This window comes from Aedes aegypti, chromosome 3, assembly GCF_002204515.2.
Source record: "Aedes aegypti strain LVP_AGWG chromosome 3, AaegL5.0 Primary Assembly, whole genome shotgun sequence".
Lineage (NCBI taxonomy): Eukaryota > Metazoa > Arthropoda > Insecta > Diptera > Culicidae > Aedes > Aedes aegypti.
Genome location: NC_035109.1, coordinates 127361445 through 127386502, shown reverse-complemented (window position 1 = coordinate 127386502; position 25058 = coordinate 127361445). Strand labels below are relative to the sequence as shown.

The 25058-nt window shown below is 35.8% G+C and overlaps 1 protein-coding gene and 1 non-coding gene across 2 annotated transcripts; both read left to right on the top strand.

Moving 5' to 3' along the window:
- Positions 1-266: 266 nt before the first annotated feature.
- LOC5580151 lies at positions 267-21966 on the top strand. The gene is made up of 2 exons (XM_001655242.2): positions 267-736; positions 21247-21966. The coding sequence occupies exons 1-2, from the start codon at positions 538-540 to the stop codon at positions 21912-21914; spliced, it is 867 nt and encodes a 288-aa protein (XP_001655292.1). The 5' UTR covers positions 267-537; the 3' UTR covers positions 21915-21966.
- A 2728-nt stretch (positions 21967-24694) lies between these two features.
- Trnas-aga lies at positions 24695-24766 on the top strand. The gene has a single exon. It is a non-coding gene; the product is annotated as a tRNA-Ser (tRNA).
- The last annotated feature ends 292 nt before the right edge of the window (positions 24767-25058 follow it).

Genomic DNA, 25058 nt, shown 5'->3' with positions numbered 1-25058 from the left:
TTAACAAATAAATTGTAAAAAATCTATCCAACTATAGTAGAAGAATGATTATCATTACGATCATATGAATCAGGCTTTGGTATATATCAAAACACTACCTCCTCTACAGTAAAATTGCTACCATTGCTTTGTGTTTTAAGAATTTCGATCATAAAAATACTCTTTCGGATCAAAAAACATTGTTTATTTTTGACTCAACGTTCAATTTGGTTTGGTCAACGGTTTCCTCGCGATTATCAGTTGCTTTCTACAGTGTTCAATTTCAGCAGCACATGTACTCGCACACACATACAATCGCATCTCTAAATGTTTAACACTCCCTATTCATGGCAACTGCCAACCATGCCATGGTGCATTCGCTAGAAAGGGGAATCGAACAATCCAACACAAAACATGGCAACGATGTCTGCCGGCAACTACGGTCGCCTCGTCTATCTACCTACGAAGTGGTTGGTAGCCGAACGAGCATCATTTTTTAGCCTCAGTTGATTCTCGAGAAGCGCAGTTCAGTTGCCTCGACGGTGTGTTTGTCGGGTGATGGAAGTTGATTGGAATAAACTCTGTCGTATGAAGTTCTACAGCGTTCCGATGGCTTTAGAACAGCAGGAAAACGTTCGATTTGCCCGCACAATTAAACTTTATCCTTGTCTGTACGATTTTACCAACAACAGATATTCGAGCAGGACAGAAACTGACGCTGCATGGAGAGCAATTTCAGCAGAATTCAACGCACCTGGTGAGTAGAGCAATAGAGCAATTCCACAGTTTTCGGTACCTGCTACGGGGTAGAATGGAAAGACAATCAATCTCTCAACTGGCTTGCTATTCGGGTTAGTTTTTGTTTTGTTAAAAATAGGGCAGAGTTTCTAGCGTTTTGGCCATTGCAGGATTTATCTTGCCGCTAATATTATATTTGAGGGTTTAACTTATTCATTTGCAAGGATAAACCCAAAACAAACAAGATAGAACGCAATTTACAGTCATCTTACAGATATGGATCAGTGCTGGAATAAACACAAAATATCTCATCAAATAAATTTTCCGTTATGTTAGAAAAAACATTTCTCTTACGTGAACCATGAATATTGAGAGCTTTGCATTCAATTATAATAACCTTTTACATATATTTTTTTTCTGTTCCGGGGTAATAAAATGCCAACCTTATTCTTAGAAGCGTTGATACACTATGGCATTTAAAACCATACCACAGTTATGAATAAAAGATAGGCGATTCGGAAATAAACGCTAAAACGCATACTTTCACTAACACACCATTCATTTACATCGCAGGTGAATTGCTAATATTGTGCTCTGATCCATAATAAGGATCCTTCCACTAATCCACATCTATGGAATGACCAACGTTTGAATTTATTTTTTATAGAAATCGATAAATATTTAATAATTGCGAATTTTGAGGTATATTTCCGGAAACAACTAAAATATACATTGCTTGGGCGGTACATAATTTTGTTTTGAATATCGTCACCATGATTTACACTCATATTTTGTTTTAAAAATTGACCCTTAGTTGATCCATAACTGTGGGGTGACTGTACTGACGATTTTGTCAAACGCATTGCGTAGTTTTTATTTAGGTTTAAATTAATTTTCAAAAATATTTCTAATTTTGTTTACTAATGCTCTAATCAATTAGCGGAGTTTTGGTCAAGTAAGCCTCGTTAAGAATTTTGGCTATGACTTTGTTCTTATCTGATCGAATTCGACAGTTCAGCAGCATGAGCTTTGTTTCACATATTATCATAAGCATTGCGTCATTTGGAGTTGCATCAGAGTTCTGAAAGTATTAGTTTTAAGCATCTCAACAAGCATTATAGAACAATATAGAAAGTAAGGCTAAAGTTCGAACTTAGTAGAATAATCAATATTTTTAGAAAAATTATACCAGTTGAAATAAATGAATTCCTCAAAGTAAACTTTCAATATATTGGTTACAATTTTGCTGCATTAACTTGTGCCAAATATTTACCCCAGTTTTAAATCTGATTATCTTATGCGAACTTTGTTACCTGTTACCTCTAGTGTGGGACAAAAGTTCGCTGACCGAAACACGAAATTTCGACTTTTATGACAGGATTTTTTTTTCAATTTCTTTATTAGTATTATTCCAACCATAACAATAATTTCTTATAACTAGTTGTTCTGTGTTAGACAACACTATCATCCTAATTTGGTAAAACAAATTTAAGATTTTATTAACATTTTGTGAACAACATACCGTAAAATGGGGTGTTAAGGGATGAAAAAAAAATTCCACTTAAAATTTGAGCAACTTCTAGTATGCCAATAATTGAACAAAATACTGTTCTACCATTCTCCCGGCGTGTATATCAAAAGCCAATTACAATGAAGACGATCCTATGGCAGATTTCTAAGATAATCATAAATATGTGCGATTTTTGGCGAAAATGCAAAATGGGGAGTTAAGGAATTTGAGCTTTGTATATAAAACTATAATTTGCCAACAGCAAAAAAAAAAAAATATTTTGGTCAACATCGTTGATGTGTCCCTTCAACTCTAAAGGTCTTGTTCAATGTAAAGATGATATTACTTCAATATAATTCAAGTTGGAACTCCTGAAAACGCTATTCCTAACTGCTAAATCTCTCATTCCTATTGATTCTATTTTCAAGCAAGCTATCAGTGCATCACACAATTGTCTTGAAAAGATTTTTATACTTATATGCAGTATTCGTATCCTAGAACAGTGCAGAGCAATCTTGTCATGACTTGTCAAAAGAAGGATAATTTCAATAAGCTATAAGTGTGAATAGGGTAAGTGTCACTGCAGAATGAGTGATCACGTGGTAGTTATCCATGCTTTTAAGATTTTTCAGTGACCAACACGTAATTTCAATCTGTTGGCAGCACTGTCAAAAAAATCATACTAATAAATTGCCATTTTATTTGCCTAATTTTAGGCTAAACTTAACCCATCAGTGATATCCATAGTCTATCGCCATCAATGCACTGGAGATGGAGTAGACAGCATGATGTTGATGTGATATAGAATGATCCAAATTGTATCGCAGTCGGCCTGTACAAATCAGCAAATTTCAAGCGTTGATAGTGACAGCAAGCAACTCTGCACCAAATAACGGATTTGCATGTAACACCCAGTGGCATGATTGAGAAAAAACCTAACAAAAATTTTCCAATATAGAGCGGAAATCGCTCACACTATACCGCACACTATATATTTTCCAAAAAAGAGCTCGGAAACAACCTTATATTATAATTGTTTATCTAGGACCTAGGTAATGCTTAAGGCGAAGTAGGCCGTCATTGAAATTTGTACGCGTCGTTGATGATTGTTGCTAATTCATCTCACGATTTCGAATCAAAGAAAATCAGTTGGTTTTGCATTGCCAAAGCTGAAAAAGTATCAGCATACTTTATGCATGTTAGCGCGTACAGTGATACATTTTCAAGTCAATATAAACTATCAAGGCTGAGTTTTATCACTTTGAAATGTAAGCTGCAAATTCATCATTGTTGCCAAAACGAATGACGGGCTACTCAAATAAGATAATCATTCTTATATGCAAACTTTTCACCAATGTGAACAACTTTTGAAAATATCATCATGAAAAACCCATATTCTTATTAATCAGTTTTTATCTACATTTTCCTACCAATTTTACCAAATTTTGAAATAAGTCATTTTTGGTGATATTTAGTGACTTACTAAATAGATCCCTTAACTTTACGTTGCAGTTCAACTTCACGAAACAACTCAAAACTATATTGAAATATAATACGGCATAAATTTAATGAGTTTAGTTACTTAGAAAAGTTATAATAGATAATTCCTTAACACCCCACTTATTTTCAAAACGAGGCTTTTTTAATAAAAGTTTCTAAAAATCGAAACCCAGACATAATTTAAAGAAGTTTTTGTCTGTACTATGATCTCAATTAGATTTCCTTATTTCATGGTTTTGTAGATAAATGTATTTAGACCATAAAATTTTAACGAAAATGTTTTGAAAGGTTTTTAATTTCTAGAAACCACAATACTTCATATTAATAGACAGCTTCTATTACATAATGCAGTTCACAATTCTTTGAACAAATCGAGCATTTCAGATGACTTACATATCGACTTTCTAGGTTTCTGTGATTTGTCGAACTTGATTGAGAAGTTCAATCCCTTAAAACCCCACGAGTCCTTAACACCCCATTTTACGGTATTACATTTCATTTGCCGTAGCAGTTCAGATTTTGTACAGGTGAGTTGATTTCACCTGCTTATGAGAGAAAACAAACATCTTCAATTTACTTAACCTAACTTAACTTAAATATATAACGCATTAATCGTGGCAATAGAAGATTGTAACGATTTTTGCCCTAAATTATTATTTATTTTATTTGACATTTGTTCCAATGTTTCAACATTGGATATTATATGTAACGCATTGGAACTACATATATCAGGGAGGAAGCTTCAGAATCATTTTCAAAATTTTATTTTGAATTATCTGCAGAGCTTTCTTCCTGGTATGACAACAGTTAGTCCATATTGGTACATACAACATGGCTGGCCTGAAAATTTGTTTGATTATCAAAAGATTGTTCTTAAGACAAAGTTTTGATTTTCTATTGATAAGAGGATAGAGACATTTTACATATTTATTACATTTGGCTTGAATGCCCTCAATGTGATTTTTGAAAGTTGAAATCCTTACCTAGCATGAGCCCTAGATACTTAACTTTATCTGTCCAATTTATTGGAACCCCTCTCATCGTGACAACATGTCTACTTGAAGGTTTCAAATAAAGAGCTTTTGGTTTGGTTGTTGAGTATTGGAAGCGTTAGGAGAAATCTTCCATTTTCCAAATATCCAAACTTTTTTGCGATCGACTACAGATGACACACAGGCTTTGTCCTTTGGCGGAGAGGCCAGTGTCATCCGCAAACAAAGATTTTTGACATCCCTGAGGTAACTCAGGTAAGTCAGATGTGAAAATATTGTATATTGTATAATGTCCCAAAATGCTCCCTTGGGAAACACCAGCTCTTATAGGAAGTCTTTCAGATCTGAAGTTCTGATAATTAACCTGAAGTGTACGATTTGACCGATAAGTTTGAATTATTCTAACAATGTACGTTGGAAAATTAAAGTTTTTTAATTTTACAATCAAGCCTTCATCACTCTGAAAAATAATTAATTTCACATGTGATGTAATTATCATTACACATAAACATTTGGAGACGTAAATAGAAATTGGACTTAGTTTTACGTCTTATTGTCTGTATTGTAGCCTACATTTGAAAAATAAAGTATCTAAATAAATAATAGATGTTGAAAGCCGTAAACTGAGGACGTTGAATATTTTTGTGACTTGAAGCACGTAAATTTACACGTTATTACTTGCTAGCCGATGCCGATTTCGGTCAGCCATTTTTCTTACTGATTCCAAGTTGTTTATTCACACAGTCGGATGTTTGACCGCGAAATTTATGTGAATCGTGCAAGACGCGTAGAGATTATGCTCTTTAATTTCGAACTCAGTACAGTAACGTATCGCGGAAGTGGAAAATGAATTCAAGGATGCGTCGGAACTATGCCTGGGCCTGGTGCATAAACTGTGAAGAAAAACTCCGTATGCCCCATATAATTGCACAAGGCGGGATGGACCTTGAAAGAAGTTCTTGTTACGATGAAGCAGAAAGTGAATGAATATGGGCAAGAAAGCAAGTGAGTAATTGAAAATCTAATGATTCCAAAAAGATTCTGTACCTCAAGTGCGAATGGAACTCAATTTGCAGAAGCCAAGTGTAGCAGAGTTCATGTAGAGTTCCGTGTAGAAGTTCAAGTTCAGTTGAAAAACGATGATAGAAATTTATTGTGAAGTGCGGGTAAAGTGTGAGTGGGACGACGATCGAAATTTGAAACAGCAAACAAGAAAAACTGATCGCGGTGGACAAGGTGGAAAACATAAGGATTATTCTAATAAAATCAGGTTTATTTTAATTTCCTGCATTTCATGTGATTACTGCAACAAATCGGCTGTTGTTTTTTCAGCTACGATGAGTTCTGATCATGTAAGTATATTATTCTATGACCCTCCATTCCTAAGCACCACGAAATGAAAGTTTTGGGCTCAGATTATTGGATTTGGATTTTGTTGGTTGCGTCTGACCTGTGCAAATCGACCACACAAATATGGAAGCAATACACGACATGACGTAAAAATAATGCACAACGTGCTTATTTTTACGTCATGCCGTGTTTTTTTTTTGACGTAGAAGTACGTCTTTCTTCTCTATACAGGAGTGAAATTGGAATTTCAAAACCAAGAGCGTTACGCTGGCATGAAATATTTTAAACGTTCATAACTTTTCGCTGGCTTAATGAAATTTCTTGATTAGCACCTCAATCGAAAGATAAGACATCAAAGCTTCATGTCGTTTACTTACTGAATCCCACATACCTGTCTAAATAGTTTAATAACTGTTTTAAAATAGAACGTTGATTTCAAGCAAATGTATAAATAGGGGTGGCTAGAGAAAATTTGACGTCATTTGCTTTTCACTCTCCGATTGGCTCACATCACAGCAGGCGACAGATCGGCTTGCTCTGACCGGGCGTGCTTCTCAGGCACAGACATCGACAGCGATGGACCTCCCGTTTGTCGTGGTTCGCTCAAATCAAACTGTCGAGCGAGCGAGAGAAGATGCCATCTGAAGCTAAAGCCATCACCGCTGCCGCTGCCTAGAAGAAGAAGAGAAAGCAGTCCACAGGTGAACTTGCGGTCGAACTGTGAACACGGTCGGGCGAGTCATTCTCGCTTTGTGGTTCACCGCTTGTTTGCGTTCACCCAGCCATCGTCATCGCCGCCGCAAATTTCATCGGCCGAGAAGTTGTTGACCCGCGCTTCAAAATTTCGACTCGTGATGAAATCATCATTGGTGGTCAAAAAGCAATCCCGTTAGGAGCAAATACCAGAAGCCCCCTGAGTTTTGCTAATCCGAGCAGTGTTATTTATCCGTAACAACATCGAAGCTAACAAAGCCATCGGTTCTTTTCAGAGCCATCAAATTTGTGGAAAAGAGTTAAAAGAGAAATATTTCCGACTTTATTTATAACTTCTAATATTCCTAAATCAATTTCACGGCTTCATACAAAATTTCATTTGTCATGAATAATTTATGACTCAACCATTTTAGATTGTACTCGCGGATGCTGCTGCAGTGCCGTCGGGGTGAGTGCTCAACATTTCACAACGATTGTAAAATAGAGTGGCTTTTCCAACAACGCCTTTTATGTTCCATATTTTATGGGAACACTTTGATTAGGAAAATTATCCCGTGTAACAAAATTGCGACGTATTTAGAATGCTTTTGATAAGACATTCTCATTGAACAATTGTAATAATTTTGGCACCCATGGATCCGAAATTTACCGTCATAATAAAGAAAACTTTTGATTATCAATAGCTCGTATTGAATATATAGGGAATGCCAATCATTCCAACAATTCATGTTCGACCAATTTCTCACGTATTAGTATTCTCCACAATTTTCAAGTAATTCCAAGCCCAACACATTATTAGCACATACCCATTTCCCAGATTGGTCGATCAGAAAGCGAAGAGCACAAAAGGGAGGAGCATCATCTGCTATTCCAAGGTTATAAAACATGCTGCCTTCGTTGGATTCAGTTTCATTCCATTTCCGCTTTCGAGCTGGTAAGAGCTCTTGCTTAGCGAGAAGTACCTCGCTGCTAGAAGCCTGCTGAGCTGTTAATCCAGAATCTGGTTTGTGAAATCGCTCAAGATTTCAAAATTGAGCGACGTTTCCAGATTTCAACTAAATCCCTGTGATCCGCTACCCTGTTGCTGTTGTGCACCCATGAAATATTTAGCTGGTTTGTCGAATAAACTGAGAACTTATTCACATCTTCTTCTTCTTCTTGGCATTAACGTCCTCACTGGGACAGAGCCTGCTTCTCAGCTTAGTGTTCTTATGACACTTCCACAGTTATTAACTGAGAGCTTTCTTTGCCAAAGTTTCCATTTTTGCATTCGTATATCGTGTGGCAGGTACGATTATACTCTATGCCCAGGGAAGTCAAGAAAATTTCCATAACGAAAAGATCCTGAACCGACCGGGAATCGAACCCAGACACCTTCAGCATGGCTTTGCTTTGTAGCCGCGGACTCTAACCACTCTTCTAAGGATTTGAAACTTTTTCAATTTTCCATACAAAATGACCAACTTTGGTAAGTTAGATCTCAGTTATTTATGGAAATATATTCGAATAAAACTTTCACAGAACATCAGATGTAACTTGAGTTTTAACATATATTTTTGAATAATTTTTCCAATCACACTAAACTGTAATTTTCGACTAACAATTCAAAACTTTTTATCTTAAAATCTGATAGCCTTACACAAAAACTGTCTTCAGCAAACTTATTCATCTCGTCAAAATCTACAACTTTGCTGGAGATACCATGAAGCTATTCCTTCAATATGTTTAGTTATGTCAATTATAAAAAATCGTCAAAAAATTCACTTTAGTCAAACCGTTACTGCTTTTCAACGTGTGATTGGAAAAATCACTCAATAATATATGTTAAAATATAAGTTATGTCTGATATTTTGTGAAAATTTCATTCAAATCGGTCCATAAATAACTGTTGGTCATTTTGCATGAAAAATCAAAAGAGTTGCAGTTTTTTTTTTCTCAGCGAAGAATCACACCATCAACGAAAATAGCGCGAAAGCAATAACCAATCGCGTGCGAGTAACGAACGGAGTGACGAAACAACCAAGCGAGAACCCCACCACTTGCCATCGGTGAACGGAGCTCGAGCAAATAAAACCACTGGTTGTTCTGCTCCCAGCTCATTCACAAATCGAACGGCATAACGAACGGATCAAGCAGCGGAGCAGCAAAGAAGAGCGCGTGAAAGCCACAGCAGTGTGCGAGTAGCGAACGGATCCAGAGAGCAACGAAGTGAAAGCAACAACTGAAAATCATTCAGTGGACGGATTAGTAGTCAGCGCCAACCGGCGACCTGTTGGAAACTAACGCTAGCGAAATATACACCATCTGCCTCTCCTTACCATTCATATTCTTGTACTTGATGAATTCAATGAAATGGTTTGGTTTGGCGATGGAGCAAAGAGTTATTTAGGATGCTTTTACTTGACAAAGAGTTGTTGATAAATATTCCAATCAAAAAGAGTTGTTTTGAAAAAGTTCACTTTTAGCAGAATTTTCTTCGGAAAATTTCTGCTTTACCAAAGAGTTGTTAATGAAATTCCTGCAGCAAAGGGTCGAGTTTCTCCCCACGAATATTTCCGGCCAGGACCAGTCATGGAGGACAATCCATCCCGAGCATCACGGTCCCCGCTTCCAAAATTCTCGAGTACAGAAATTGGAAAATGTATTGAAACTGCGACAGATTTCAAATACTGTTCAATAAACTGTTTCTTGACCAATTGTAATAAGCAACTATTGATCTGAATTGATTTTTCTACATGTTGTCTATTGCGTTAATCTGAGAAATAGGCTATATGAAATTGATCTTGGCAAGGGATGTACAAGATGAGCATTATGCTGTTATGGCATCCCGACGGCACTGCAGCAGCGTTCTCGGAACATGCTACGAGATGAATTAAGAGACTATAGCTAGTATGTGGTAAGCACATTAAGAAATATTACCAGCTATACTGTGTTTATCACGAGAAGTTCTTACTAGCTCGAAAGTGTAAATGAAATGAACCGAATCCTGTTGTTGTTACAGAGGGATTTTAATCCGAAGGTCATTCGTCCCTTAAATGAACCGAATCTGTCGAAGATAGTATGTTTTACATAATTTGAATTGCAGACGATGCTCCTCCCTTTCGTATTCTTCGCCTTCTTCTGATTGACCAATCTAGGATAAGATACATGAAGTTGATGTCTTGGTTAGGGATTTACATATCTTGGAAAATTCACATGCGCGTTCGTATGGACAGTAGCATTATTTTAACAGCTTACAATAAATTAAAATCACGCATGTTTTGGTTTCGTGCATATTTTAAATATTTCTGATCAATGTTCAATGTGTTCTGATTTATATACTATGACATTTGCAATAGACTAACCTGTAGAAAAATTTCAGATCAATAGTTGCTCATTACAATTGGTCAGGAAACCAGTTTATTGAACAGTATTTAATTTTAATACATTTTCCAATTCCCATACTCGTTTTGGATTTAGGAAGTGTTCCCCCTTATATGATAAATCAACGATGCTGTTGGAAATACCATACAATGCCGAGTAGTATGATGTTATTACGGTCCGACGGTGCTGCAGTGGTAAATTCTAAAATTCTTGTAATTATGTGGGGTAAATTATGTGAACCAAATTATAGTATACCGCGATATTTATATCATTATAGATAAATCAGTAAATATCATCCAATAAACCCTTTTATGAACGTATGTTGGCCCTGAAAAGGGCCGATTGAGCTTGGATGCTGTGACCACGAGTCGAAATTTAGAAGCGCGGATCGGTCAACCTAGAAATCTTGAGCGATTTCACAAACCAGATGCTGGATTGGCAGCTTGAAGATTAACAGCTCAGCAGATTTCTAGCAGCGAGGTACTTCTCGCTGAGCAAGTTCGGAGGAGCTCTTACCAGCTCGAAAGCGGAATTGGAATGAAACTGAATCCGACGAAGGAAGCATGTTTTATAGCCTCAGAATAGCAGATGATGCTCCTCCCTTTTGTGCTCTTCGCTTTCTGATCGACCAATCTGGGAAATGGGTATGTGCCAATAATGTATTGGGCTTGGAATTACTTGAAAATTGTGGAGAATGCTAATGCGTGAGAAATTGGTCGAAAATGAATTGCTGGAAGGGTTGATATTAACTAAATATTCAATACGAGCTATTGATAATCAATAGTTTTCTTTATTATGAGGGTAAATTTCTGATCCATGGGTGCCAAAATTATTACAATTGTTCAATGAGAATGTCTTTTCAAAAGCATTCTAAATATGTCGCAATTTTGTTACATGTGATAATTTTAATAATCAAAGTGTTCCCTTAAAATATGGAACATCAAAGACGCTGTTGGAAATGCCACTCTATTTTACAATTGTTGTGGAATGTTGAGCACTCACCTCGAAGGCACTGCAGCAGCGTCCGCGATTACAGTCTCAAAATGTTTATTCATAAATTATTCATGACAAATGAAATTTTGTATGAAGCTGTGAAATTGATTTAGGAATATTAGAAGTCATATATAAAGTCGGAAATATTTCTCTTTTAACTCTTTTCCACTAATTTGATGGCCCTGAAAAGGGCCGATGGTTTTGTTAGCTTTGATGCTCGTACAGATAAATAACACTGCGGGATGTTATCAGTTGATTGCCATGGTCAAACGGGGAATCCTCAACTCAAATGTATAAATTTGAGCAAGTTATTTGCTTATACGACGAACCGAAAGGTTCGTGGCGTGGATGGCGCACAACAGTAACAGGTAGTGGATCACCGGGCTTTTGTCGAAATCTGACGATGGCGGCGATGACGATGGCTGGGTGAACGCAAACAAGCGGTGAAGCACAAAGCGAGAATGACTTGCCCGACCGCGTTCACAGTTCGACCGCAAATTTTCCTGTGGACTGCTTCCTCTTCTTCTTCTTCTAGGCGGCGGCAGCGGTGATGACTTTGGCTTCGGACGGCATCTTCTCTCGCTCGCTCGACAGTTTGATTTGAGCGAAGCAAGACAAACGGGGAGGTCCTTCGCTATCGATGTCTGTGCCTGAGAAGCACGCCCGGTCAGAGCCAGACGATCTATTGCCTGCTGGGATGCGATCCAAGCGGAGAATGGAAAGCAAATAACGTCAAATTTTCTCTAGCACCCCTATTTATAAATTTGCTTGAAATCAACGTTCTCTTTTAAAACAGTAATTAAACTATTTGGACAGGTATGTAGGATTCAGTAAGTAAACGACATGACCCTTTTATGTCTTGTCTTTCAATTGAGGTGCCATTCAAGGAATTTCGTTAAACCAGCTAACAGTTATAAGAGTTCAAAATATTTCATGCCACTGTAAGGCTCTTGGTTTTGAAATTCCAATTTCACTCCTGTATAGAGAATTTTTATTTTACTTTCAAACTGTGCGGCATAATCAAATGCAAACGCATTCAGTTCCCGATGGTTAGTGCCTGTGCTTTTACTGTTCATAAGTCGTAAGGTGGAACTTTCCCCGAGGTCGTGTACGACTATGACAAAAGCCAGGATCAGCAATTGGTATATGTTGGTTTGTCGCGGGTTACTTCATTGCAAGGACTATTTTTGACAAACTCTACTTTTTTCAAGTTCCATCACGCCAAAGGCAGCAATTCTCCCAAGAGGGTTGACTTAAGGAATGAGCTGCAGCGCTTAGGCAATCATCGATTAGTGACGCTTTGAGACGAACTGCGTAAAATACTAGATCATAGCGTCCAAGCCGGCATATTGATGAGTATCAATGTACAGAGCCTAAATGCTCATGCAATGGATATTGCTACAGACCAAAGCACTGGACCGATTCTATCGATTCTTACGATCGAAGCACCCGAGCTATCAAACATCTAATCTACTGGAGGAGTTTGGCGAACTACAGCTGGAGCCAGAAACCGATCACCCAACCAAGCAACACAAGGAAGCAACGATCAAACAAATTCAATCATCTGGCATTATTCCTGGAACACCAAACACTGGTTCTCGGAACCACAGAACGACAAATGGTTCTTTTCAGGACTACCAAAATGAGTCCAAAAAGAGTTAACTTCTGAAAACTTCATCCGATCAATAACAACACAAAACTAGTACACTTACAAATTCATACACATGACAAATCAAATTATTAATCATCGTAGTTCTACGTCAACCCCGCGGTAATGTAATAGACATTACCCACCCCAAATTTTTTGGTTTTTCAATGACATGTAATTTTAAGAACGCACTTAAATTTATGTCCAAATGTTCGCTTCTTTTATGTGCATCCAACAGGATTTAAATTTACATGATTTTTTCTAAGAGTGTGCCAAACACTGTCGAATGCTTTTTCTATGTCTAGAAGAGCAAGAGCAGTAGAATAGCCTTCAGATTTGTTGGAACGGATCAATTACACGTAAACGTTGATGAGTGGTCGGATGTTCATGGCGAACTGTTCATTGGAAAAAAAAAATTTTCGTTGATGTGGACCATCATTCTGTTCAAAATAACCTTTTCAAAAAGTTTACTGATGGAGGAAAGCAAACTGATTGGACGATAGCTAGAAGCTTTTGCAGGATTTTTGTCTAGTTTTCAAATTGGTACAACCTTAGTATTTTTCCATTTGTCAGGAAAATATGCTAATTGAAAACATTTGTTAAATATAGCAACTAAGAATAATAAGCTACATTATGGAAGCTTCTTGATGAGGATGTAGGAAATCCCATCATCGCCAGGATCACTTTTTCCAAATCAGTCTCCCAGGAATTTTCGAAAACGTTCTCTTGATTGAGAATATTTTCGAAGTCCTGAGTAACTTGATTTTCAATAGGACTAGTAAAGTCCTAAATTAAAATTGTGCACGCTTTCAAACTGCATTGTCTGTTGCTCGGTAACTTAAGGACTATCATTGTCCCAACTAACAATTCAGAGCCACAAACAAGCATGCATGTTTAATTATTGTTCAATAATGGTAATGACAGCTGAATAAAAAATTAGCTGAGAAGGTGCTTTTTTAACACAAACTTAGATCAATGTTCAACGTTATGCATTAGAATGAACAAAAGTTGAATCGCCACTCATTAAACGTTTCCTAAGATTCTCATTCGACTAGTCAAGATTGTTCTACAAATGAGCTGAACAAGACATGTTTCCCCCAATTAAAAAGCAAATATTCCACTAAACAAATGTATATGTATAAAAGGATATTCAGAAGACGAACTAACGTTTTACTTGCGTCGCATTTCAGCTATTCCCACATGTTTAACATAAGCATGAATAAGAGCTGAATAAGTATCTTATAAAATCCTAATTCAGCTTCAGTATATTATAAGAACAGTTGATCCAATAGAGGCCAAAATGACGATCAACAAACACATTGTTCAGCAATAAATAAGCCTTGTAAAAGCGATCACACTATAGCTAAATTTCATAAAATGGACAAAATATCCGAAATGCGTGTTGAGTTCCGAATGCATTTCAAAGTTCATAAATTATGCTTTCTTAAAACTTTTGAAATAGCTGTTCAGAAAATAAACATGGTCAGTCTCCAGAAATGCAGAATTATTGTGAAAAACAAAAATAATCATTTAAGCTAAGTATTCCTAGTAGGAGCAAAGTACTGACAAACAAAGCGTGATATTGACTTGATTGACACAAGAGATAAAATATCTGAAGATAATATCAAAATTTTGTTCCTGGAACTTCTGAACCTATGAAAAATTTGATGTACGCAGATCTAATGAATAGCTCGCAGCTATTGGCAAAATCTTGCAGAATCTAAATATGACATGCCAATTTTGTTCTAGTAGTTTGTTTTAGATATCATTTCCAGATATTTTTTATCATATATCTATCAAGTTAATATCACTTTTAGCTATCCATATTATATTTTCTATTGCTAAGCGTTTTTCACCTGCTCGGGATGTTTTTCCGTACAAGAAAAATGGAAATTTCTTTGACAGAATGGATTAAATAAATTTCTATAGCCAGCTACATTTGAAATGACATTTCTTCACAACTGAATAAATACTGCGCTCTAAGAAAAATGATTTACTTGGCCATTTCCAAAAATAAAAATCGCATCAAGATATTCGAATATTTTTCTATTCAGGTAGGTTCTGAGGAATAACCCTTCAAATGATTCAAATATATTCATACAGAGAACTTTTACTTCAATGCATGTGTAATAGGTTTATGAAAAATACAAATAAAAAAAATCAAATTATAATTTATTAAATTATTTATATTAATTAATCAGTTTTGAACAAACTAAAACTTATAATGAAATTAGATTAATCATTTCAGACTGTTTTTACTATGTGTAAATAAACATTATTTTGACCAACATCGACATAAATTTTCTCACTGTGCGCTAAAAATAGCCGACTGAACTCAGCTTGGATCAGCACTAAACAGCAGCTGAATAATATGCTTGTTCAGTTGTAGATTAGCGTACCATGTGTTGATTAGTCGTTGTCGAATAGAAGCTCGAACATGATCAATATTCAGCTATGAGAAGTTTATATTTTGCACTGGACGGTAAAATTATCAATTCTAGGATGGCGCAGATGGCAAGGCATACCGCTGACGATTGGAAGGTCTCGAGTTTGAATCCAGTATACAGGCGAATTTTAAATAAGATTGTTATACTATCATAATAATAGTGCACACTACATTTATAAAGTGCCTAGAAAAATATTTTTTTGTTTTTATTAGTCTTTAATTATTTTTAGACCAGCCGTATAAAAGCTGAACTAAATGCTTGTAAAACGTTCTTAAAGCTGAAAAATAAAGTTGGTATTCAACGACATGCTTTAAAGTTTCTCCAAATTTGTGTGAACAATGCTTTAACAAAGGTTGGTCATGGAAATTATTAAAATGTTATAAAATATGATGCTGGATAAAACTGCCATAATGGTGTTTGTTAGGTGAGTGAATGTTAGTTGGGGTTCGAGCTAATAAACTAGCCACCAGGTTGCGCTAGTGAATATAAAACATTAATTTTGCAAATATCTTAGGAGCCTGATCACTTAGAAAGATGGCGTCTTCGGCAGAGTTGTTCAGTAGCTCAAATGCTTTCTTGGTTTAATCCTTGAAGTTCAAGATTTGGTAAATAATCAGGGACCATAGCTTCTGAACAACTTTGCCGAAAATGCCTGTCTTAAAAGTCAATATCTTGCAATATCCGCAAAACAAAAATGCCATGCTCCCTACTACTATTTCTTGGGTCAAATAATGAAAGCTCGTAAGCTATTGAACTACTTTGCCGAAGACTCTCTCGAACAATGATAATTCTTAACTTACTGAACAACTTTGCCGAAGACCCCATCCTTCTGAATACGCCACCTAGCGATCAAATTCTGAATTAAATCTGATGGTACCTATCAGATAGCGCTTCACCTCCAGAACAACTTGACTGAAAACCACAAGTTTCTAAATTATCTGGATTTTGAGGTATACCGATTTCAAACTGTGGTTTACTCAAACCGTATATAGTGCGTTCTAAGTGGTCAGGTTCATGAGCTAAAGCCTGCTAGAATATGATCAAATTACATGTAAACTAGCGCCACGTAGCGGCAAAATGGCGCATTAAAAATTTCAGCTGATGAATGCCGTAAGGCTTCTGAACAACTTTGTTGAAGACCTCAGCTTTCTAGAAAGTAAGGTTTCTACGATATTGCGTCATTAGTATAATATTTTACGGGTGATGCTAAACTTTTTTGGGGTGCTGCAATATTCAACTGAGGTGTTGCAATACTAAATGATGCGATTCCATACTTATGGCGGGTAGTGTAATTCTCATTATGTTAATGTCATCTATGTGAAAGGTCCACGCCCAAAATTACGCGAAATATCAATTAGATAAATGTTCGGGTGAAATATCTTTTGGTAAATATTGCGACCGATTTTAGGTCAAAAGACTTCCATGAAGAGCTCCAGAGGAAATTCTTAGTTCTTAATTAGGTTCTTAAGTTCTTAAAAAAATCTTTGAAGGAATTCTAAATTGCAACTGGGAAGACATTTTGCTAATCTTGACGACATTCGTAAATTCTCGAAGTAGTTGCTGCTGATAATACCGATAGAATCCCAAGACCAGCTAAAATTTCTGGTGGAAATCTTGGAAAAGTTTTTAATGATGCCCTTGAAGATATTACTTGAAATTTGTTTGAACAAATCCTCTAATGTTTTTCATGATGAATCTTCTTCAAGAACGAAAACCATGGATGGTTTTTTTTTTTAAATAAATTTGTACAATGACAGAACTTTTAGAAGAATTATCAGGAGTAACGTCCAAACTTTTCGATCATATTTCAAAAAAGAGTGTGATGAATTATGGAATAAATTTCACAAAAACACGGATACTTGAAAAGATCTCTAAAGAAGCTTGTAGTGTAATTCCCATTGGCGTATGAACATGGAGGTCTAGATGTTCATTATAAAAGAGGATGGAAAAAGGACAAGTATTTTTCTAGTAAGTCCTATAAAAACACATAGGCTTTTCTGTGAAATATATCGTCAGAAATTTTATCAAAAAGTTACAGAAAATCCAGAGTGGATTCCTGATGTATACGACTAGAATTTAGTACATTTTATGAATTCAATTTAAGCTGAAAATATTCAACAAATTTATTCATTAATACTTCGAACACTTTTGTCTGTTTTACTATAGAAATCAGATACAAATTGATATGGAGATGGAGTGATTCGAAGAGTAGTTTGTAAAGAATAGATTACTAAATGTTATTTTTTCAAGAAATCAGGGATTGACTTTCGGAAGGTTTAGGGACAAAATGTCGAAAGACAAAACGTCGAAACCCAAAACGTCGAATGCCAAAACGTCGAATCTCAAAACGTCGAAAGGGACAAAACGTCGAAGAGACAAAACGTCGAAAGCAGTGCTTTTTGTAGCAAATGTTTGTTGCTAGCGTTGCTAATGAAAAAATGGTTGCGACGCAAACGGCGTGGGTAGCAGCAAAATTTTTAATTTTCATCGTAGCAAGCATGGAATAAATATTCAGTAAAAGTCAATCTTGCATCCATTTCTGACGAGCGATGCAGTACTTCGAAGTTGAAGCCTAAAATATTTTGATTGCATCTGATGTAATGAAGGTGATGAATGTCATAATGAAGAAATATTCAAAGAGGTAAGGCAACATTCATATGCGATGAAAAGTGATGATAAAGAAATATCATAGCTTAAGTGATGAGGAAGAGTATCTCTTAACTAACAACAACAGATGGAAAAAATATCCTTAGCGCATTATTCATTTTGGCTACTTCTCGTGGGTGAACAAAAGCTATTTCCACTAAAGCACTATGCATCAGAACGTGTGAATATCAGCAATTACGTACCGTTGGAGCGTAACAGTTTCGTTACATCCTATCCAATAAGATATATTTACCTTAATAAACTTAAATATTGCATTAAATTTGTTAAGATTTTGCAGGTTAAAAATTTTTCAAAATCCATGCAGCAATGGATTTGCTGCTGGTTAAGATTTCTGTTGATTAATAGTGTATTATTTATTCTTATAAAATACACTCATTCTTTCAACAAACTGTTGCCATATATTTTATAAAATTTTCAACTGGGGTTTTGAGTTTTAGTAAATTTTTTATTCTTAATAAAATTCTCATTCTTTTTTCAAAAAAGTACATAGCATCGATTTGTCTATTTGCTAAGGGGAACCGATATTCTGTACCAGGATATCCAGCAAGTTTTAAATTTGTGGTAGTGAATTGACTTCTATACATATATTGACATTTCCTACGCATAATTGTTTATAGTTTTATCGTGAATACACAAAAGAGTACGAACTATGCTATTTTTTGATTTTTTTTTTCTTCAAAACATGTCTCTCGCAACCATCTTTCAATGTTATACTGAAACTAGCACTTTGTGTATGAGACCCCAATATTTGTTTAAAAACCTGAATATAATACAAAGAATCTAATGCAATTTCGAAAAATTTCAACTACTTTCAATTACATTTTATTATTATCTTTACCAATTCCAGCGGAAGAATACCGTATCACAGAGATAACATTTGAAAAGGCTACATTTTTCAATGTTTTAACTGTTCAAAGTTATTTGCTAAGTATTTGGATTGGACGCTACATTTATATCGATTTTTTTTACATATTTCTTATTGATCGAATCAAGATCGTCGACCTGGTTTGCTACAAATACTCCCTTTTTTCTTTCGACGTCCTGTCGAAGTTTCATTTTTTCGACCTTCTGGCATTCGAAATTTTGACTTTCGACGTTTTGTCCCTTCGACGTTTTGTCCTTTCGAAATTTTGGCATTCGACGTTTTGGCTTTCGACATTTTGTCTTTCGACGTTTTGTCACCCAACCCTTTCGGAAGCATATAGGGTAGATGTACCAATAGTGGAGGTACTAAGCACGATTGAAATTTATTTAAACGCCCAAATTCAAGATGCTCAATTAATGTACATGTAAATGTTATAACAGGAAGTAACGACCGTTGACTTAATGAGAAAAATGATTTCATCGCAGTAATCCACGGCATGTCAGTGAAAAATAATACCTCCATCATTGGTACACTGTTCCTTTAGTTGCGGTATATTTTTAATTTGTGTTCCTGTAGTTGCGGTATCCATTGTTTTCTTATGGGATCCTTCACTATAGGAACACTTTACCGCAACTATTGGTACAAGCAAGTAAAGTTTTAGCAAATTTAGTGATATTTCATCAGTTTTAAAGCAATTTGAACGCTCTTTTCAACTATTCCGGGTATCAACAAGCCAATGCGTCGATTGGCAGTAACGGTTCTATGATTAATGTAATAAAATCAGTGAAAACGGCACTTCCGCAACTATAGGAACACCCACAACTAAGGGAACATTTACCCTATGTAGTATTTTCTAGAACCTGAAAGATACCGAATCTGAACCTGAATTTTTTTGAGAAGTTTAAGAATGAATTGTAAATGCTCAAGTGAATCAGTATAAAAATTTCATTGAAATTTATAAATATATTTTTTTTTGAGATAGTCTCGAAAAAATGCAATGCAACATCAAATTGATTTTCAGAGAATTTAAGAATTTCTGTGAAAAACTGCTGTAGATCTGCGAAGAATCTCTCTGAGAAATCACCAAGAACATTTGCCCAATCAAAACCGGTTCAAAGGAGGAGTCCTTAGAGTATTACCTGAAAGAATCAATAAATGTTTTGTTCGCAGATTTTTTTTTATTATTTTGATATGAAGATTTGTCGAAGGAATTTGAAGAAAAAATTTAAACAGAACCTCAAAGCTAAAGTTGGAAAAACTGTTGGTGGACTCTTTGAAGAATTTGTGGAATGAATCCCTAGAAGTAAATTTTTGTGAGACTATTTGAATTTCTTGTACAATTTCTAGGGAAAGTAATCCTCAATATTCCATAAAATTTTGAACAAGCTATCTGTTCATGGATGGATGACGTTTTAAATTGACAATTGTAATTTATATGTCTTAAGTGCATAGAGGACCTTCCTGGAGAAAAATAGAAGAATTTCTAAAGCATTCTTTGGCGGTATTCTTCAATCGATTTTTTAAAGTAATTGGATAGAGATCCTTCGAGAATTTTTTTGATGAGATCAGGACGCCAAAACAAGCTTTAGGAAAAATTTGTTGAATAAAAACTTCGAATCTCAGGCATGATTTTCCGTGAGAATCTTAGGAGGAACTTAATGAATACAGGGAAAGGAGTTTTTTGGAGAAAGCACAAAAAAGTACATAAATAATTCATGGAAGTAATTCTCTCTGGAATCTCTTAAAAGCACATAGTTGAATACCTGAACATTTCGTGGAAGAATCACAAGGCATACGCTTCGTGAGTTTTTTGTAAGAATTCCTGAAGGTTTTTTTTTGACTGGACTTGAAAATCGACATCTACAAATATAACTGATCCTGAAATAAAATCCATACAAATCTACCCAAACCACGAAATCTATGAAAATTGTGATTATTGTAGCTGACTTTACTTCTGTGAAACAAGAAATTTCTAGCACTCCCCCCCTCTAGGCACCCTCCAGAAGAAGAAAAAAACTTTGCTATGAAGGACATAACGAAGAAATATTAATAATTTTGATACTTCGGAGGACTTTTCCCAAAGTGAAATTGTAAAAGTTATTGTAATTTTAAAGTAACTGTAAATTGTGAACCTTTCACTCAGCCTAGAAATTGAATTGACAAACGTTTTTGATTCGACGTTACCCACTTAGAACAAGAAGAAGGTAGATGTCATTCATAATATCACCTTTCGAACAAATATGGTGCAGAGGATGTGTAGAATAATCGTTTTTTGCGTTAAATTCGCTAATGAACCTCCTTATGAAACACCTGGCTAACTTTTTAATATCTCGTTTTATTCAAAAAACATTTACCATTTAGCTGTCTTTTTGAACAAAAAATTAACTTACGGATTCTTCTTATAGCCAAAGTATTTTTTCTATATTGGAATATGATATGGATATTTTTGTACCTATATTCTTTCTTTCTTTTGTTTTCAGTACGAGACTGCAAACTGCGATGGAAGAACATTCGCACTGTTTTCCGAAGGCACATGTTTGGAGGCATAGGTCCAGCGCCCAAAAAGGAGTACTATTTGAACAGAGAGCTCAGGTTTATGTTACCGTTCATGAAAGTATCGAAAACCCATCAAGATGACACTTCAAAATTGGAAGATGACGAAACGGAGGTGTCCGTTATGGTGGAAATGGAGACGAACGATACGGAGTCTAATGATCCTTCTGCATCACGGGCTCCATCGGAATCACAGATTCCGGTAAACAGCCTTCAGGAATCGCATCCAGAGCATCAGGAATTTCAAAATGATCCTATTCAAAGGCATAACTATCTGGATCCTGCCAATGAAGCTGTTAAGTCCACTTACAATTACCAGACTCGATTACCATCCAGATCAGAAAGTGAGTACGGAGAGTACATGCAAGATGATTTGGCTGCAAAATCGGATGAATTTTTCTTGCTCAGTTTGAAAGATGACATGCGACGCATGAATATGACACAAAAACGCAAATTTAAACGAAGAATTTTCGATATAATTGATGAGGTAATGATGGGTGACGAACTAACAACGACCAATAGTGTGAATCGCGAATCAACCAATGAACAGCTAGCGCAACAGTCAATCGTGAAAGTAGAAGAAAATGAGTTCTGAGTTTTGAGAGCAAGTTAAGATAGCTTTAATAAATACATTTTGACTAGTAGAATATTGTATATAGTTTGCACTGAATAGAGAAAGAAAATCGTCAAACCTCGTCTCCTTATAGTGTTAAACCATCACAATTAAAGCTTTTAGATCCACGTATAGAGTTACGGTTGAGTCTTGCAAAATAATCAAACTGCTTACAACTATTTTTTGAACTAGATCGAGACAATTCAAAACCAGTTGTGCTGACCACATTTGTACGGTTTTAAATAGAAAACTTAAATTTCGTAAAACGGAAAACAAAATATAAAACATACAGTACACTTGCATACGTACTTTTAGCATTCTGCATACATTATTCTTTGGGAATTTTGTTGCTAAAATTACTCCTAGTTTCAGAATACGTACTTGCTTATAAAGTTTTGTGAGTCACAATGGGAAACACATTCTCTACTTCCAGGAAACAATAGCTCATATACCACCAGTAATGGCAAAAGCTATTTTATAACATTATTTTTTGACATCAGTCTATCCTTTATATAAAATCAATATTCTTCATTTGAATGAAAAGTTTCCACCCGTTCCATGCTGAGAATCAAATTTTCATTTCATTACTGTCGATTTTATCACTAGAATTTGATCCGAATTCAAGCTCCGCCTCAATTTCTTCGTCTTATACCGTAATGATTATCATCCCCACAAAATATGATAATAATTTGTGATTAAATTTTAAAAATCAGATTAAATTTTGAATTTAACGGCTGAAAAAAGATAATTTGCACACCAACCCTCGGCACAGAGCCAGTCCCCCGGTCAAGGAGCTCCCAATCCGGGACATATCATACACTCTCGCAGGACATGGTTGTATGAGTCGGTATCACCAGTATTGGCACGCACGCGCCGTTTGTCTCCGGTTTTTTCATACCATCTGCTTCTTCCACTTGCTTGTTCCGTCCGTCGTCAGCCAAACGTTCTTCTGCTTGACGTTGTTGGCACTCTTCTTCCGTGACGTGACTTTAAATAATAATGGCCTGCATTTCAATTTTCCATTCCACCGGCAGCCGCAAGCCCCAAACTTCTACCCAACCTGCCGACGACGGTCTTGGGAAACCCCCATCCCGTTCGTGTAGATGCCAAGTTCATACACATACTCATTGGCGCTGACATAGGTCATAGGCGGCTTCAGTGTGGCGTTGGAGGATGGACAAAAGTTCAAACAGCGCTGTTCGTTAATCAATATTGGTACGTTAGCTTTTTTACAGATCTTATTTTTCAAAACCAATATAAGTAGTACCTTCATGACAATAACAATTTTCAAATTAATCAATTCATTGTTTCAACTTGCGTGTACAGTGGGATTCTGTATTTGGGACTAATTCCTAAAGCGTGTTAAAAACGAAACTCACTACTTGATCCTTACCTTTGTTTTGTTCTCTATAGGGGTACCGGGGGCAGTATGGACACCCGGGGCAGAATGGACAACAGGGGGTGCATAAGCGAATACTTTTACACTTTAAATGCAAACAATATTTCAGTTGCCTGTCGGAGGAGTAAATTATGCACTAAAATTTCAGAAAAAATGTTCAAAACATTGATTTTAAATAGAAAAATTGAGCATGTTTTTATTTGGTTCGAAAATTATAACATTCACACCTCACCAAATGAGGTTTCAGAGGCAAATGACTGCAAGTTGACCGATAATGTAGCTCTTGATTGAATCTTCAATTATTTATGCTATATTCAAAAATATAGTAGATTTTTTTCTGGTACTTTAAGACATTGAAAAACTTATATAAAAATTTCTTATACTGTTGGGGCAATATGGACACCGGGTGACAAAGTAGAGCTGACACTTCAAAGAGAAAAAAAATTAACTTCAAATACAAAATTATCCAAAAATATTTAGCATTCAATGCAATGATTATGAAGCGGAACCACAAATCAGTTGAAAATCGTCAATTCTTAATTAAAACTAACGAAAAATGTTGTAAATTGGTTTTAATCATGTTTCCAGTGGCACAGTGACCTGTCACTATGGTGTCTTGAATATGAACTTCATTTTTCAAGGTTTTGAGAACGATCGCGGGACAATTTTCCTATAAACATTAGGGTGTCCATACTGCCCCATGGGGGTGTCCACTTTGCCCCGCTAGCTTGATGGCGACTACCAAATATAAGCTTTTTTAAACCTATTTTTGAAAACAAAATATTTTTTTCCCAATTATGCAACCATGTTTAACAAATGCTTAAGAACTCTAAAAAGCATACTGCACATAAAAAACAGTATAATATTCATGTGCTCACAAAAATAGTCAAATTCCTTAGGGTGTCCATACTGCCCCGTGTCCCCCTAAGTCAGAAATAGCCTTCGATTGTCACATACTCTTATGTTAAACGTTACACTTAAAAACCAGCATCTAGTTGTTAAAAATAGAAATTTGTTTGGTCTCAGAGGGTGTCTTAAGTCTTAGACAACTTGGTTTTCACGGTCACTTTAAAATATTTTGCTGGAGTGATGGTTTTGGAAACAATTGCGACCTATGGGTTTAATATGCCATTACTATTTTTCAAAGTTTAATAAAATGTAACTACGGAGGTTGATACGAACTTTTTGACAAAGGAATTTGTTCCATAAGTTAAAGACAACTTGGATTGACTGCAGCGAATAGTTTTTTAGCGTTGTGTTTGGATGGGCATCTAATTCTTCCGAAAGAGGTGCACTTTGCGAAAAAGGACCACGTGATTTTTGAGCTGAAATCGAATTCAGGTTAACTTCTGCGTTCATGAGTCCTCTCATGGCGTAGTGGTAACGCGTCCAACTAGAGATCGGGGAGTCGTGAGTTCGATTCTCACTGAGAAGACGTGTAACTTTTTCGTAAATCTTTACATCAATTTGTCCATCTAATCCAATTGCAAATTATATGTAATATTTAGCTTTTCGGTAGTTGTTAAACTTCCACTCGGCTGGTTGGCCGTAAACCACGATTCATAATTAAAAACAAGGACACATAGCCACTTATCACTTTTATTGAAACATTATTACGGCTCTTAAGAACACAGAGTTGAAGCTAAAATATGTTTATGTCTCGAGAGCTTCAGGTAAATTTTAGATACAAGGTCTGTGAAGAACTTCAAACGATCGTTGACGTTTTA

What these genes read in the sequence shown, in the direction of transcription:
- LOC5580151 (XM_001655242.2), top strand. Translation starts at nt 538, where the DNA reads ATGGAAGTTGATTGGAATAAACTCTGTCGTATGAAGTTCTACAGCGTT. An exon ending in AGCAGAATTCAACGCACCTG is followed by an intron (nt 737 to 21,246) that starts GTGAGTAGAGCA and finishes TTTTGTTTTCAG; the next exon opens with TACGAGACTGCAAACTGCGA.